This window comes from Lithobates pipiens, unplaced genomic scaffold, assembly GCF_037356315.1.
Source record: "Lithobates pipiens isolate NorthernLeopardFrog02 unplaced genomic scaffold, aLitPip1_a1.2 Scaffold_27, whole genome shotgun sequence".
Lineage (NCBI taxonomy): Eukaryota > Metazoa > Chordata > Amphibia > Anura > Ranidae > Lithobates > Lithobates pipiens.
In genome coordinates, this window is record NW_027507788.1 from 190,896,695 (window position 1) to 190,908,768 (window position 12,074).

The 12,074-nt window shown below is 42.7% G+C and overlaps 1 protein-coding gene across 10 annotated transcripts in view; it reads left to right on the forward strand.

Annotated features, from left to right (window-relative positions):
* Positions 1–12,074, forward strand: part of RERE (arginine-glutamic acid dipeptide repeats) — a 498,733-nt gene that overhangs the window by 417,582 nt on the left and 69,077 nt on the right. For 9 of the 10 annotated variants that reach the window (XM_077458063.1, XM_077458062.1, XM_077458064.1 and 6 more), the window contains 2 exons: positions 388–436; positions 9,660–9,784. In XM_077458063.1, coding sequence (XP_077314189.1) covers positions 388–436; positions 9,660–9,784 — 174 coding nt within the window. The remainder of the gene's footprint in view (positions 1–387; positions 437–9,659; positions 9,785–12,074) is intronic. The other variant, XM_077458070.1, reaches the window with a different exon arrangement.

Genomic DNA, 12,074 nt, shown 5'->3' on the forward strand with positions numbered 1-12,074 from the left:
AATGCCCATACATGTTGGCAGTCAGGAGCTTTTCCTGATTCTGTGCAGTATGTTGTGGGCATTGGGAGAAGATACCATATTTAGCTCTCTCTGGGGAAGGCATTCGTTTCCATTGGATGCTCACAGTACAGTCTCCTACTTTTTCTGCACTGTGTTTTGATTGGATGTTTATCAGAAGATCATGGTTGACTGTGGTTTTTAGCCCATATTGAGAACTGCCAGAATGCAGAGAAACAATGCATTGTACAGTATTCGAAAATCTGAGGTCCACTCTGGTATCTGTCACAATTGGAATTCCTGCTGCTAAACTGTTGTATTGATTCCTGCTCTATTGCCAGATCAATATGTTGAGATCCTTGTCTAATGACACTAATTTGTCTGTTACAGGAGGCTGAATAGCACCCAAGGGGAAATTCGCGTGGGCCCGAGTCACCAGGTACTTTTATTTTCAACTTTATCTTGAAACCCTGAGGCAGAAATTTATCTTATAAGAGAACTTGTCACTGGCTCCAACAGTCCATATTCTTAAATGTAAAACTCGGTATACCATATAGAAAATGTCACCTTGAAAAAACATAGTCGGTATGAGAAATGAGCACTGAGTTAGGCAGAAGTATTATTTGTGTCCCGGCATCTCCGTATGGAATATAACTTCTCATGGACAATTGTGTAAACGGGTCTTACCACCAAACATTGATTTTTTTTTTTAGCTTGATTGTAGTCTTCTGCCTTACTCTCACTAGGGTTCCCATGCTTGTTGTCTTATGGCTGGAATTCTGGTAGGGGCTTCACTCTGTTGTATTTCCTATAATATCTATAGTGTCCATGGTGAGTGAACCTGGAAAATCTTACTATTAGAGTACACTGGAGATGTTTAGACTGTGACAAAGTCAACCCCGCTGCCCATGCACACATATCCCAAATAGCTGTTTGGGATGGACTGACCCTTCTTATTGTTTTAAATAGTGGCCAAGGCCATGTTTTATCCTTTTCACCTGCATCTCATAGGATCTGATGCACAGACAGCCAAGGTTTGGTTTCTTCAGGAACATTAAAATTCAGCCTATAATTATTGTAATCGTGTAGGATTTCTAGCTGTGTTAGACACAGACTCCCAACCTCCATCTTTGCATAGCTGTGTCAGGAACCTGCCAACTTTCAGTACATGTGTACGGCTGTTCTGTTCTAAGGACCGGCTTCTGTCGAATGGTTTTGATGGAAAACTAGCTTTCGACCAGCACTTGCAGCCGATGGGGGGAGGGGGTATCAGAATAATACAGTGGTGGAAAGATCCCTGCATCAAACATAGTGTTTTTTTTGTTTGTTTCCCCCCCCCCCCCCCCCCAACCCGCTGGTTAACAAGAAAGGAAAAAAACCGAATGCGTATACCCAGTGTGAGACTTCAGGGAGTCTCTGACCACTGATATTCAAGCTGAATTGCCCCCATCAAATCATTCTCTGCAGCTATTACCTTTTGTACCACCACCCCCTCCCTTTTAGAATGTAAGCTCTATGAGCAAGGCCCTCCTGTACCTTTTGTATTGTACTGTAATTGTGTTGTCTCCCCTATACATTGTAAAGCGCTGCGTAAACTGTTGGCGCTATATAAATCGTTAATAATAAAAAATCGTTAATAAAATGGCAGACATAGACTACAGTATTGCTGAAAAAGGGGGCAAATATAATTATTAAAGTGTTCCTAGGCACCTGCATTGACTATAGCTGGTCTCCCGTAGTACACAAAACATGGAAATGCAATTCTTTTTTTTATTTTATTTTTTTATAAAGTACATAGCTAACCGCTAAATACCTTTTCTCATCAGCAGTTATAGCAGTCTTGTGACTTCTATTCGTGTCTGGTTAAAGTTTGTAGGAGGCGTTTTTGTTCTCTTCTGGCTGTCTTACCAGGCTGCAGGACCCCTGAATTTCTGTCTGTACAGTGCTGATTGGCCCTGTGCCAATCACATGCACACTCCCCAAAACAAAAACAAAAAAACTCTAGCAATACACACCAAACTGAGCATGTGCAGAGTACCTCCTAGGGCTCTGTTCTATCAGCGGATTGGTTTGGAGACAGTAAAGAGGTGATCAAACTGCCTTTTTACACCATGCAGAGGATAAACCCCTTAGGTTCCACTGAGTATAACAATCTTGCTTTACTGCATATACAGATTGATTCTACTGTTGTGGGCTTGGTAACACTGTAAAGTATAAGTATAAATCTGTAAGGTGAACTTAAACAGGATTACACCATAGATATTCATCCCCTCACTGTCCTTTTGTTATACCCAATGTCCTATGGCTGGCCATAGCCATTTTTTTTTATTTTTTTCATTCAGTCAATGGGCTGAAGAAAAAAAAAAACAGATTTCTCCACCCACACAAGCAAAGTGGATGGAGGAATCCTCTCCCTGCTAATACATTGTATTAGAAGACCGGCTCCCATTGCTCTCACAATATACTAATCAGCAGCTGCTGATCAACAAGTTTTCCACCATGTCCATTCAACAGAGATTGATTTAACAATTTACTTCTGTTGAACAGGTAGGGCCACACAGTTTGAAATTTGGTACGTCCCCGTTGAACCAGCTGATTATCAATCAGTTTATGTCCAACTTAAGATACAAACACATGTTTATTCTTACACTCTTTTTATACAGTTCTGAACTTTAAAGTTTGCAATAGATGTTGAAGTACTTTATTGCTGATGCTTAAAATTCATGTTCATGGAGATCATCATTATCAGCCCAGCCACAAACATTATTTTATAGATGTCCTGGACTATTAGGCTGCAGAAGTTGCCCTGCTAATTGTGGGCGTAAAAACACTGCCAAAGGCTCTGATCCTCTGACTCATAATTGGCAGCTTCCAGATAAATATTGCCTTTTTAAGTATGATTTGTATTGCATCCATAAGAAGTAATTACAGAGGCTGGAAACCATTCTCCGTGAAGTACTCTCCATTCTTACCGCTAATATCGCTGCAGATGACTGAAGCTACTAATTAGGTCTCCTGACACAGAGTAATATCTGTTTAATGACAGAATTTACTCCCTCAAGCTGTGTGGCATTTTGCATATTTTACTTGGTTAAGCCTGGCCTGTTCACACGTATAGTTTTGTTTAGTCCCATCACAGTAAATTACTTGATTGAGAACTTCTGTAGACGCCTTTTTTACTGACCCATTAAATTTAAGCAGCAGCTTGGTTAATGCAAAATTGTTCTTTAAAGTGTTTCTAAAGCCTAAACATTTTTATACCTTAAAGTGGTAGTAAACCGCCACAACAATGAAAAAAAAAAAAAAAAAAGTACCTCCCACACGTTTAAGTCATAATGTACTACTATGCACCACATACTAGCACATTATGACAGACTTACCTACACACGGAGCCCTCCAGCGCAACACTGTCCCGGCTTCCCAGAACTTCCATCTTCACCCGGTCTTCCTTCTGTGTTTGCGGGCTCTGGATGCATGTGCGTGGAAACTCTGGCCCTAGCACGGAGCTCTGAAGGTACAGCACGGGTATGCCGTACCTTCAAAGCACATGTGCTGTGATGTCACTGGCTGCATTTCGTGTGAATTTCTCCTAAACAATGAAAAATTAGGAGATATTCACTTTACCTTCAGGTAAGCCATATTATAGGATTACCTGTAGGTACAAGTTAAAAATTGGACTTTGCTTTCACCTAATTCATTCCCTTCATTAACCACTTGCCGACCGCCGCACGCCGATGTACGTCGGCAGAATGGCACGGGCAGGCATAAGCACATACATGTACGTCCTTTGCCTCCCGCGGGTCGGGGGCCCGATCGGGCCCCCGCCCGGTGCCTGCGGCGGTCGGTTTTCGTTCGGGAGCGATCCCGGACGAGGGGACGGCCATTCATTCATGGCCACCCCCTCGCGATCGCTCCCGACGAATGGAAATCCCCGGTGACATCACTTCCTCTCCTGTAATGTAAACACAGGAGAGGAAGTGATGTATTCTCTCCTCCGTGTCGGTATTTTTCGTTCCGACACGGAGGAGAGCGGATCAGTGAGTTGCACCAACACATCCCACACACAGTAGAACATGCCAGGCACACTCACACCCCCCCTTTACCCCCCGATCACCCCCCCAATTACCCCTGCCCCCCAGTCACAGTGACACCAATGTCATTTTTTTTTTTTTTTTTTTTTTTTTTTGCATTGGTGTCATTTGTGACTGTAATAACTGTTAGGGCAGTTAGGGTTAGCCCCCTTTAGTTCTAATGTACCCCCCTAACCCCCCCAATAAAGGTTTAACCCCGTGATCACCCCCCGTCGCCAGTGTCACTAAGGCTGGGTTCACATTGCAGCGGTTTATGAGAACGAATGTGATTCGCACCGCACTGCAGTGCAAATCACATCCGATCTCTGTGCGATTCGAGTTCAGCCATTCGCCGCACCCGCCACACCCGCCGCACCCGCCGCAAATTCGCACGGGACCCTTTTTTTGGCCCGCAGCAGAATCGGATCGCATGGGTGTTCACACCATGCGATCCGAGTTTGCAGATCGCACTGCGATATGCGAACTGATCTGGGGGTGTCAGTAACATTTCACTGACACTCCCAGCAGTTCGCATAGGGCAGTGTGAACTGCCGCCGGGAGGCATGCGATGCGGGAACCCGCCGCGGATTCGCGGCGTTTCCGCATCGCTCCAGTGTGAACCCAGCCTAATAAGCGATCATTTTTCTGATCGCCGTATTAGTGTCACAGGTGACGCTAGTTAGGCAGGTAGGTATTTAGGTTCGCCGCAGCTTTTTATAGCGCTAGGGACCCCCATATACTACCGCATAAAGCCCCCTGATTGCCCCCTAGTTAACCCTTTCACCAGTGATCACCATATAACTGTTACAGGTGACGCTGGTTGGTTAGTTATTTTTTTATAGTTTCAGGGCACCCGCCATTTATTACCTAATAAAGGTTTAACCCCCTGATCACCCGGCAGGTGTCATTTGTGACTAATAACTGTTAGGGCAGTTAGGGTTAGCCCCCTTTAGTTCTAAGGTACCCCCCTAACCCCCCCAATAAAGGTTTAACCCCGTGATCACCCCCCGTCGCCAGTGTCACTAAGGCTGGGTTCACATTGCAGCGGTTTATGAGAACGGATGTGATTCGCACCGCACTGCAGTGCAAATCACATCCGATCTCTGTGCGATTCGAGTTCAGCTATACAGATAGTATGGCTGAATTCGTGTCGCACCCGCCGCACCCGCCGCAAACTCGCACGGGACCCTTTTTTTGGTCCGCAGCAGAATCGGATCGCATGGGTGTTCACACCATGCGATCCAAGTTTGCAGATCGCACTGCGATATGCGAACTGATCTGGGGGTGTCATTAACATTTCACTGACACTCCCAGCAGTTCGCATAGGGCAGTGTGAACTGCCGCCGGGAGGCATGCGATGCGGGAACCCGCCGCGCATTCGTGGCGTTCCCGCATCGCTCCAGTGTGAACCCAGCCTAATAAGCGATCGTTTTTCTGATCGCTGTATTAGTGTCACAGGTGACGCTAGTTAGGCAGGTAGGTATTTAGGTTCGCCGCAGCTTTTTATAGCGCCAGGGACCCCCATATACTACCGCATAAAGCCCCCTGATTGCCCCCTAGTTAACCCTTTCACCAGTGATCACCATATAACTGTTACAGGTGACGCTGGTTGGTTAGTTATTTTTTTATAGTTTCAGGGCACCCGCCATTTATTACCTAGTCTCACTAGTGTACCCCTAAATTTAGGGGTGTCTACTTTCTAAAATGGGGTCATTTGGGGGGGGGGGGGTTTGTGCCATCTTGGCATTTTATGGCCTTCAAAACTGTAACGCCCTTAGAAAGCCTGAAGGCGGTGCTTGGTTTTTGGGGCCCCGTACGCGGCTAGGCTCCCAAAAAGTCCCACATATGTGGTATCCCCGTACTCAGGAGAAGCAGCAGAATTTATTTTGGGGTGTCATTTCACATATGCCCATGGCATGCGTGAGCAATATATCATTTAGTGACAACTTTGTGAAAAAAAAAAAAGTTTGTAATTTTCCCGCAACTTGTGGCAAAATATAAAATATTCCATGGACTCAACATGCCTCTCAGCAAATAGCTTGGGGTGTCTACTTTCTAAAATGGGGTCATTTGTGGGGGTTTTGTGCCATCTTGGCATTTTATGGCCTTCAAAACTGTAATAGGTAGTGAGGCGTGAAATCAAAAATTTACGCCCTTAGAAAGCCTGAAGGCGGTGCTTGGTTTTCGGGGCCCTGTACGCGGCTAGGCTCCCAAAAAGTCCCACATATGTGGTATCCCCGTACTCAGGAGAAGCAGCAGAATTTATTTTGGGGTGTCATTTCACATACGCCCATAGCATGTGTGAGCAATATATCATTTAGTGACAACTTTGTGTAAAAAAAAAAAAAAAATTTTTTTTTTGTCATTATTCAATCGCTTGAGGCAAAAAAATAAAATATTCAATGGGCTCAACATGCCTCTTATCAATTTCCTTAGGGGGTCTACTTTCCAAAATGGGGTCATTTGGGGGGGTTTTGTACTGCCCTGTCATTTTAGCACCTCAAGAAATGAGATAGGCAGTCGTAAACTAAAAGCTGCGTAAATTCCAGAAAACGTACCTTAGTTTGTAGATGTGACAACTTTTGCGCAAACCAATAAATATACAATTATTGACTTTTTTTTTACCAAAGACATGTGGCTGAATACATTTTGGCCTAAATGTATGACTAAAATTGAGTTTATTGGATTTTTCTAATAACAAAAAGTAGAAAATATCATTTTTTTTCAAAATTTGCGGTCTTTTTACGTTTATATCGCAAAAAATAAAAATCGCAGAGGCAATCAAATACCATCAAAAGAAAGCTCTATTTGTGGGAAGAAAAGGACGCAAATTTTGTTTGGGTACAACATTGCATGACCGCGCAATTACCAGTTAAAGCAGCGCAGTGCCAAAGTGTAAAAAGACCTCTGGTCATTTACCAGCAAAATGGTCCGGTCTGAAAGTGGTTAAGTTAAAAAATGTTTAGGTAGCAATATCGCCCCCTCACACCTAAACACCCCCACCCCCATACTTGCCCTGGGCCTTAGTTAATCCAACACTGTGACCAATTGGCTCGCTATGGAGGCACTTGCAGAAGAGGTGGAGCCAGGAGTGTCGATGGGGGATTTGAGAAGAGGAGGTTTGGGGCCACCCTGTGCAATTCCATTGCATAGAGCAGGGAGGTATAACATGCTTGTTGAAAAAAAAAATGTTTTCAAATCTAGCCATCTATATAAATCCTGTATAATAATAATTCTTTCATGAATACAAATGATTCCTGCTTCCCTCCTTTTTTGGAGTGAAATAAGCCTTTTTATATTGAATGTCTGTTGCTCTCATTAAAATAGCTTTTTATTAAAACGGTTGTATAGTCATTTTTGCGACTTTTACCTACAGGAAAGCCTATAATAAGGCTTACCTGTAGGTAAAAAAAATATTTCTCCTAAACCTGTACGGTTTAGGAGATATTCCCCTCGCAATGCGCCACTGACTGCAGTGGTGCATGCACACTTGGGATTCTCGGCTGAAAGCCCGGCAGACGCCGGACCCTGCCGGGAAGAAATCTCCCGCGTGGGAGTGACGATATCGCGGCTCCGGCCACTCGGCTCCCTCGGCGTGGATCGGGCCAGATGTCGGGGCCTCGTTCTAAGGTAAGTATTTCATGAGCTAGTATGTGGTGCATACTAGCTCATTATGCCTTTTCCTTTGCAGGTGGGGAAAAAAAACAAACAAACATATCAGCGGGTTTACAACCGCTTTAATTGGAGCAGCAGTGTTATCTACAGGAAGTGGAATCTGTTCACATTTTTGTGAAATTCAAACTGGGAAGCACAAAGCAAATTTTAAGACTACCCTAAATGAGTGGCTAGGGCATGAAATGTGTCTCCCAGCTGTTCTGGAAGGAAAAAGTCAGTTGGATCTTTCAAAGTCTGCATTTACCTACTCTTGAAGGATAAAGTGACAGAAAAAGAAGACATAGCAGGTGCTGGTGCAGTGGTGGTAATGTAAGAAAATCTAAGAAGGTGTCTGCAGGATTGGTCTGTAAAGTCATAAGATCATTTCCCAGTCCAGCCATAATGATCTGAATCAGGCAACAATGATATATATTTTTGAGCTTCGGAACACACAGCAAAACCAAACCCCTTACATTTTAAGAGTTTCCAAAATGGTCATAGATCAAGGCATGCAGTGAATAACAGTACTCTCCTCTTAAAGTGGAAGTAAACCCATTGATTTAACAGTTTCAAAAAGTTACATTCCCGTCACCTTATGGGAATTTAACTGTCAAATTGGTTGTGCTCTCAACCAAACTATCAAACCATCCAATGGCTTGTCTCATAATTGGTCACATGTGCAGCATCAAGGCAGTTTAGAATTAAATAGAGCCCAAGATGGCAGCTTCCTTGGCTGAAAACGATAGGAGGGTTTACTTCCAGTTTAACTGCCAAACCATTAAATGGCTGGTGTCATAACTAAATCACAAGAGCAACAACATGCAGATCATCAAATAGATGGATGCTTCCTTGGTTGTAACAGATAGGAAGTTTTAGTTCTGCATTAGGGCCTCAGTCACACCATGTGCAATGACGTCAGTTTTTCTGCACGTGTTCTACAAGGGCTCAAAGAAAACAATTGTTTTTCTATGTGCCCTGTTCACACCACATGGACATTTTCAAGGTCACTGGTATCGCATGCAGATTTCTGTGCAGGGATCTGCAATGTGTATGCAGTTTTCTGACTGTGACATCAACGTTCTGGTGTTAACAGGACATATAACCAACTTGCATGAAACGTGCATGAAAGCTGATGTGAAATCTGGTTCTTCCATCTGTTTTTCGGCACGTATGGTGTGAATGAGACCTAAGCCTGAGGCTTTTCCCTACTTTATGAATTGGTGTCATGTCCATAGAGAAGGCACTGTCTGGCTGATGGGATAGGAACTGTGGAAATCTCTAAATGGGCACATAAAACCAAAAAAAACATATATTTAGTACAATGGGGAAGAGCAAGAACTGCTTTTGGGATTTTATCTGCGTTTGTGACCCCGCTGGAAGAAATTATTCCAGAGTGAACTATGGACAACCATTAAAAAAATAAACTTGACAAACCTGGAAGGAAAGACTGGGTGACGATAAAGGCACTTGGGACCAACAGGAGTAGTGACAGCTGGAGGTTTTTTTTAACAAGTCTGTCGTAATGTGCTACTATGCAGTGCATTTTTTTTTTTTTTTTTTTTTTTAAACTGCATAATGGCTTTTGAGCTAGACTTATTTTATCCAGTCCTGGATTTGTGAACAATTGGGCCTGCTCAAAAAGAGAAAAGGAATATTTAACTAAGCCAGAAACAATAACCAGATTTGCATGTCTGTAGCTTATCTTTGTTACAAAATCCAAGTATTACATATATGTGTAAGTACTAGTACTGGCCAAAAGCTTATTTTTTTGTTCTACTTTGATATTAAAAATGTTCTTTAATCTAATTTAGAATTCTAAATTCATTTATTGGCAATGGACTATTTTTTGTGTCTTTTACACGTTTAAAATGTTTAGTCTAATTCTGGTTTCTGAATAAGTTAATCAGCTCAGTGCTCTGTTGTACTTTTTTATTTTAGGCCAAGCTTCCAGATCTACAACCATTCCCTTCGCCTGACCGTGATCCTGTCACTCAGCATGAAGAACTGGTGTGGATGCCCGGTGTCAATGACTGTGACCTGCTGATGTACCTGAGGGCAGCCAGGTGAGCCCTGAAATCTCCCATAGTACTCAGCAGACAGTTGTATTTGCTGGCCGGAGCTATCTTTTTCTGACCACAAATTACAGTGACATTACAACAATGATTAAAATGTCTTTTCTATGCACAGAGAAAAACATTACAGGTTAAGCACTCAAAGTAACCAGGAGAAACATGTTCTTGGTTATGTTATTTCTGTAAGGGTTTCAAGTGTTTGTATCGGTGACATTTTTTTTTTTTTTAGCTTAATGCATTCTCTGCATCAAGGTGAAAAACCTTTTAATATTTGCTCCCTCCTGCCCCCCTTAAATACTCACCTGTAAAATACCTGCTGATCCTGCCAGTCCCCCTGCTTTCCTATTTCAACTTGAGGACACTAGGTATACATCCATTGCAGCATGGTCAGTTTGCTTATCTTTATTACAGGTTCTTGTATAGCACTCTCAATTTGCACAGCGCTTTATATATGTTGTACATTCACATCAGTTCACCACCACAAGCAATATAGACTCTTACCAGAGAGCCTGGACCCTTTATTGCAGAGGGTCAAACAGTCATCAGTTGGAGATACGTCCTCAGATCAAATTAAGAACTTTAATTGGATAATCAAACCAGACTCCATTCACCTCACCACCAAATTTAACCATCCAAATAGTATAAAATCCCAAAGGACTCGTTTATTAAAAAGTATTGCACTTACATTTGTTCAGATAAAAACCAGCATTGCATACAAAATAAGCGGCCGCAATAAAAACATCCAAATACTGTAAACAGGAACATGATAGCAAGAAACCGCTCCTTTACCCAAATTGGTATTGTACTAGTATGACACAAAAAAAGTGAAGAAAAAAAGCCAAATCTGACACATTCCACACAACTCCAAAAATGGACTGGACAAAATTATTAACACCTTCTCAAAATTGTAAGAAATAACTGCCTTCCAAGTTTGTGATGCTCCTATCATTTGTAATTAAACTCGCCTGTATCAATTAACAGGTGCTGACAATATAGAATTCACACCGGCAACCAGATACAATGGTGAAAAATTGACTTAACCTTTTTGTTGTATGATTGTGTGCCACGCGGAGCGTGGAGAAGAGAAAGAGCAGCAAAGAATTATCTGAGGATTTGAGAACACAAATTGTCGAAAAGCATGGACATTTTCAAGGTTACAAGGTGTTACTGTGTCCACTGTGCACAACATTGTCAGGAAGCTTACAGCCCATGGCTCTGTAGTTAATCTCTCTGGACGTGGACAAGATAGAAAAATGTATCGAAGATTGCAACAAAGGATTGTTTGGTGGATAAAGAACCTCGATCAACTTCCAATCAAATTCAAGCTGACCGTCAGGCACCGGGTACATCTGTGTTCTTTTTCACTATACGTCGCCATCTGAATGTAAAGGGGACGGTATGGTGGGAGACCCAGGAGAACCCCACTGCTGACACAAACATAAAAAAAAGCCAGATTTAAGTTTGCCCAAACCTGAGGAAGCCAAAAGCCTTTTGGCAGAATGTGCTGTGGACAGACCAAACAAAATTACAGCTTTTTGATAAAGCTCATCATTCTACTGTTTTCAAAGAAAGAAGTGTGAGACCTTTAAAGAAAAGAATACAGTCCCTAAAGTCAAACATGGTGGAGGTTCACTGATGTTATAGGGTTGCTTTTCTGCTTCAGGCACTGAATGTCTTGACCATGTGATTGGGGGGTGGGGGGGTAATGGACTTCCACCGTATATATTGCAGCAAAGTTAAACACAGCTATGCGGGACCATCAAAATCAATTTCAGAGGTAGATGGAACCCTCTCACCGTCAAAGATGAAGGGTTAAAAGGTGCTCATGGTAAAGGTACTTGGTCCAGAGTGTGGAACCGTCCTGCAGGCTTTGCCGGTTGGGTCCTGGTCACTGGCAGTAGATAGTAGGAGACAGGAGCTCTCTGCAGCTGCCCCAGCTGCTTTTATCATATGTGACAGAGAACTTGTCAGGAGTTATCAGACTGATCACAGAAGAACTGAGCAGAAGACAACTACTGAACATAGTACTTTGAAGAGAGATAACAAAACACCGCAGATATGTGACCAGCTCAAATTTCATGAATTGGGTTTACATTCACTTTAACCTTTAAAGCAAAGCTACACACTGCTTCTTAGCACCACAAACCAAAAATGCTATTTAATTAATTTTTAATATTCTGATTCCCTTCTATTCATGTCTCCATGCTTTATTTTGCTGAGAAATCACTTTGAAAAACACCTCCCCAGCATTTCTGGCCATGGCCATCTCGAGAAAGGGCAG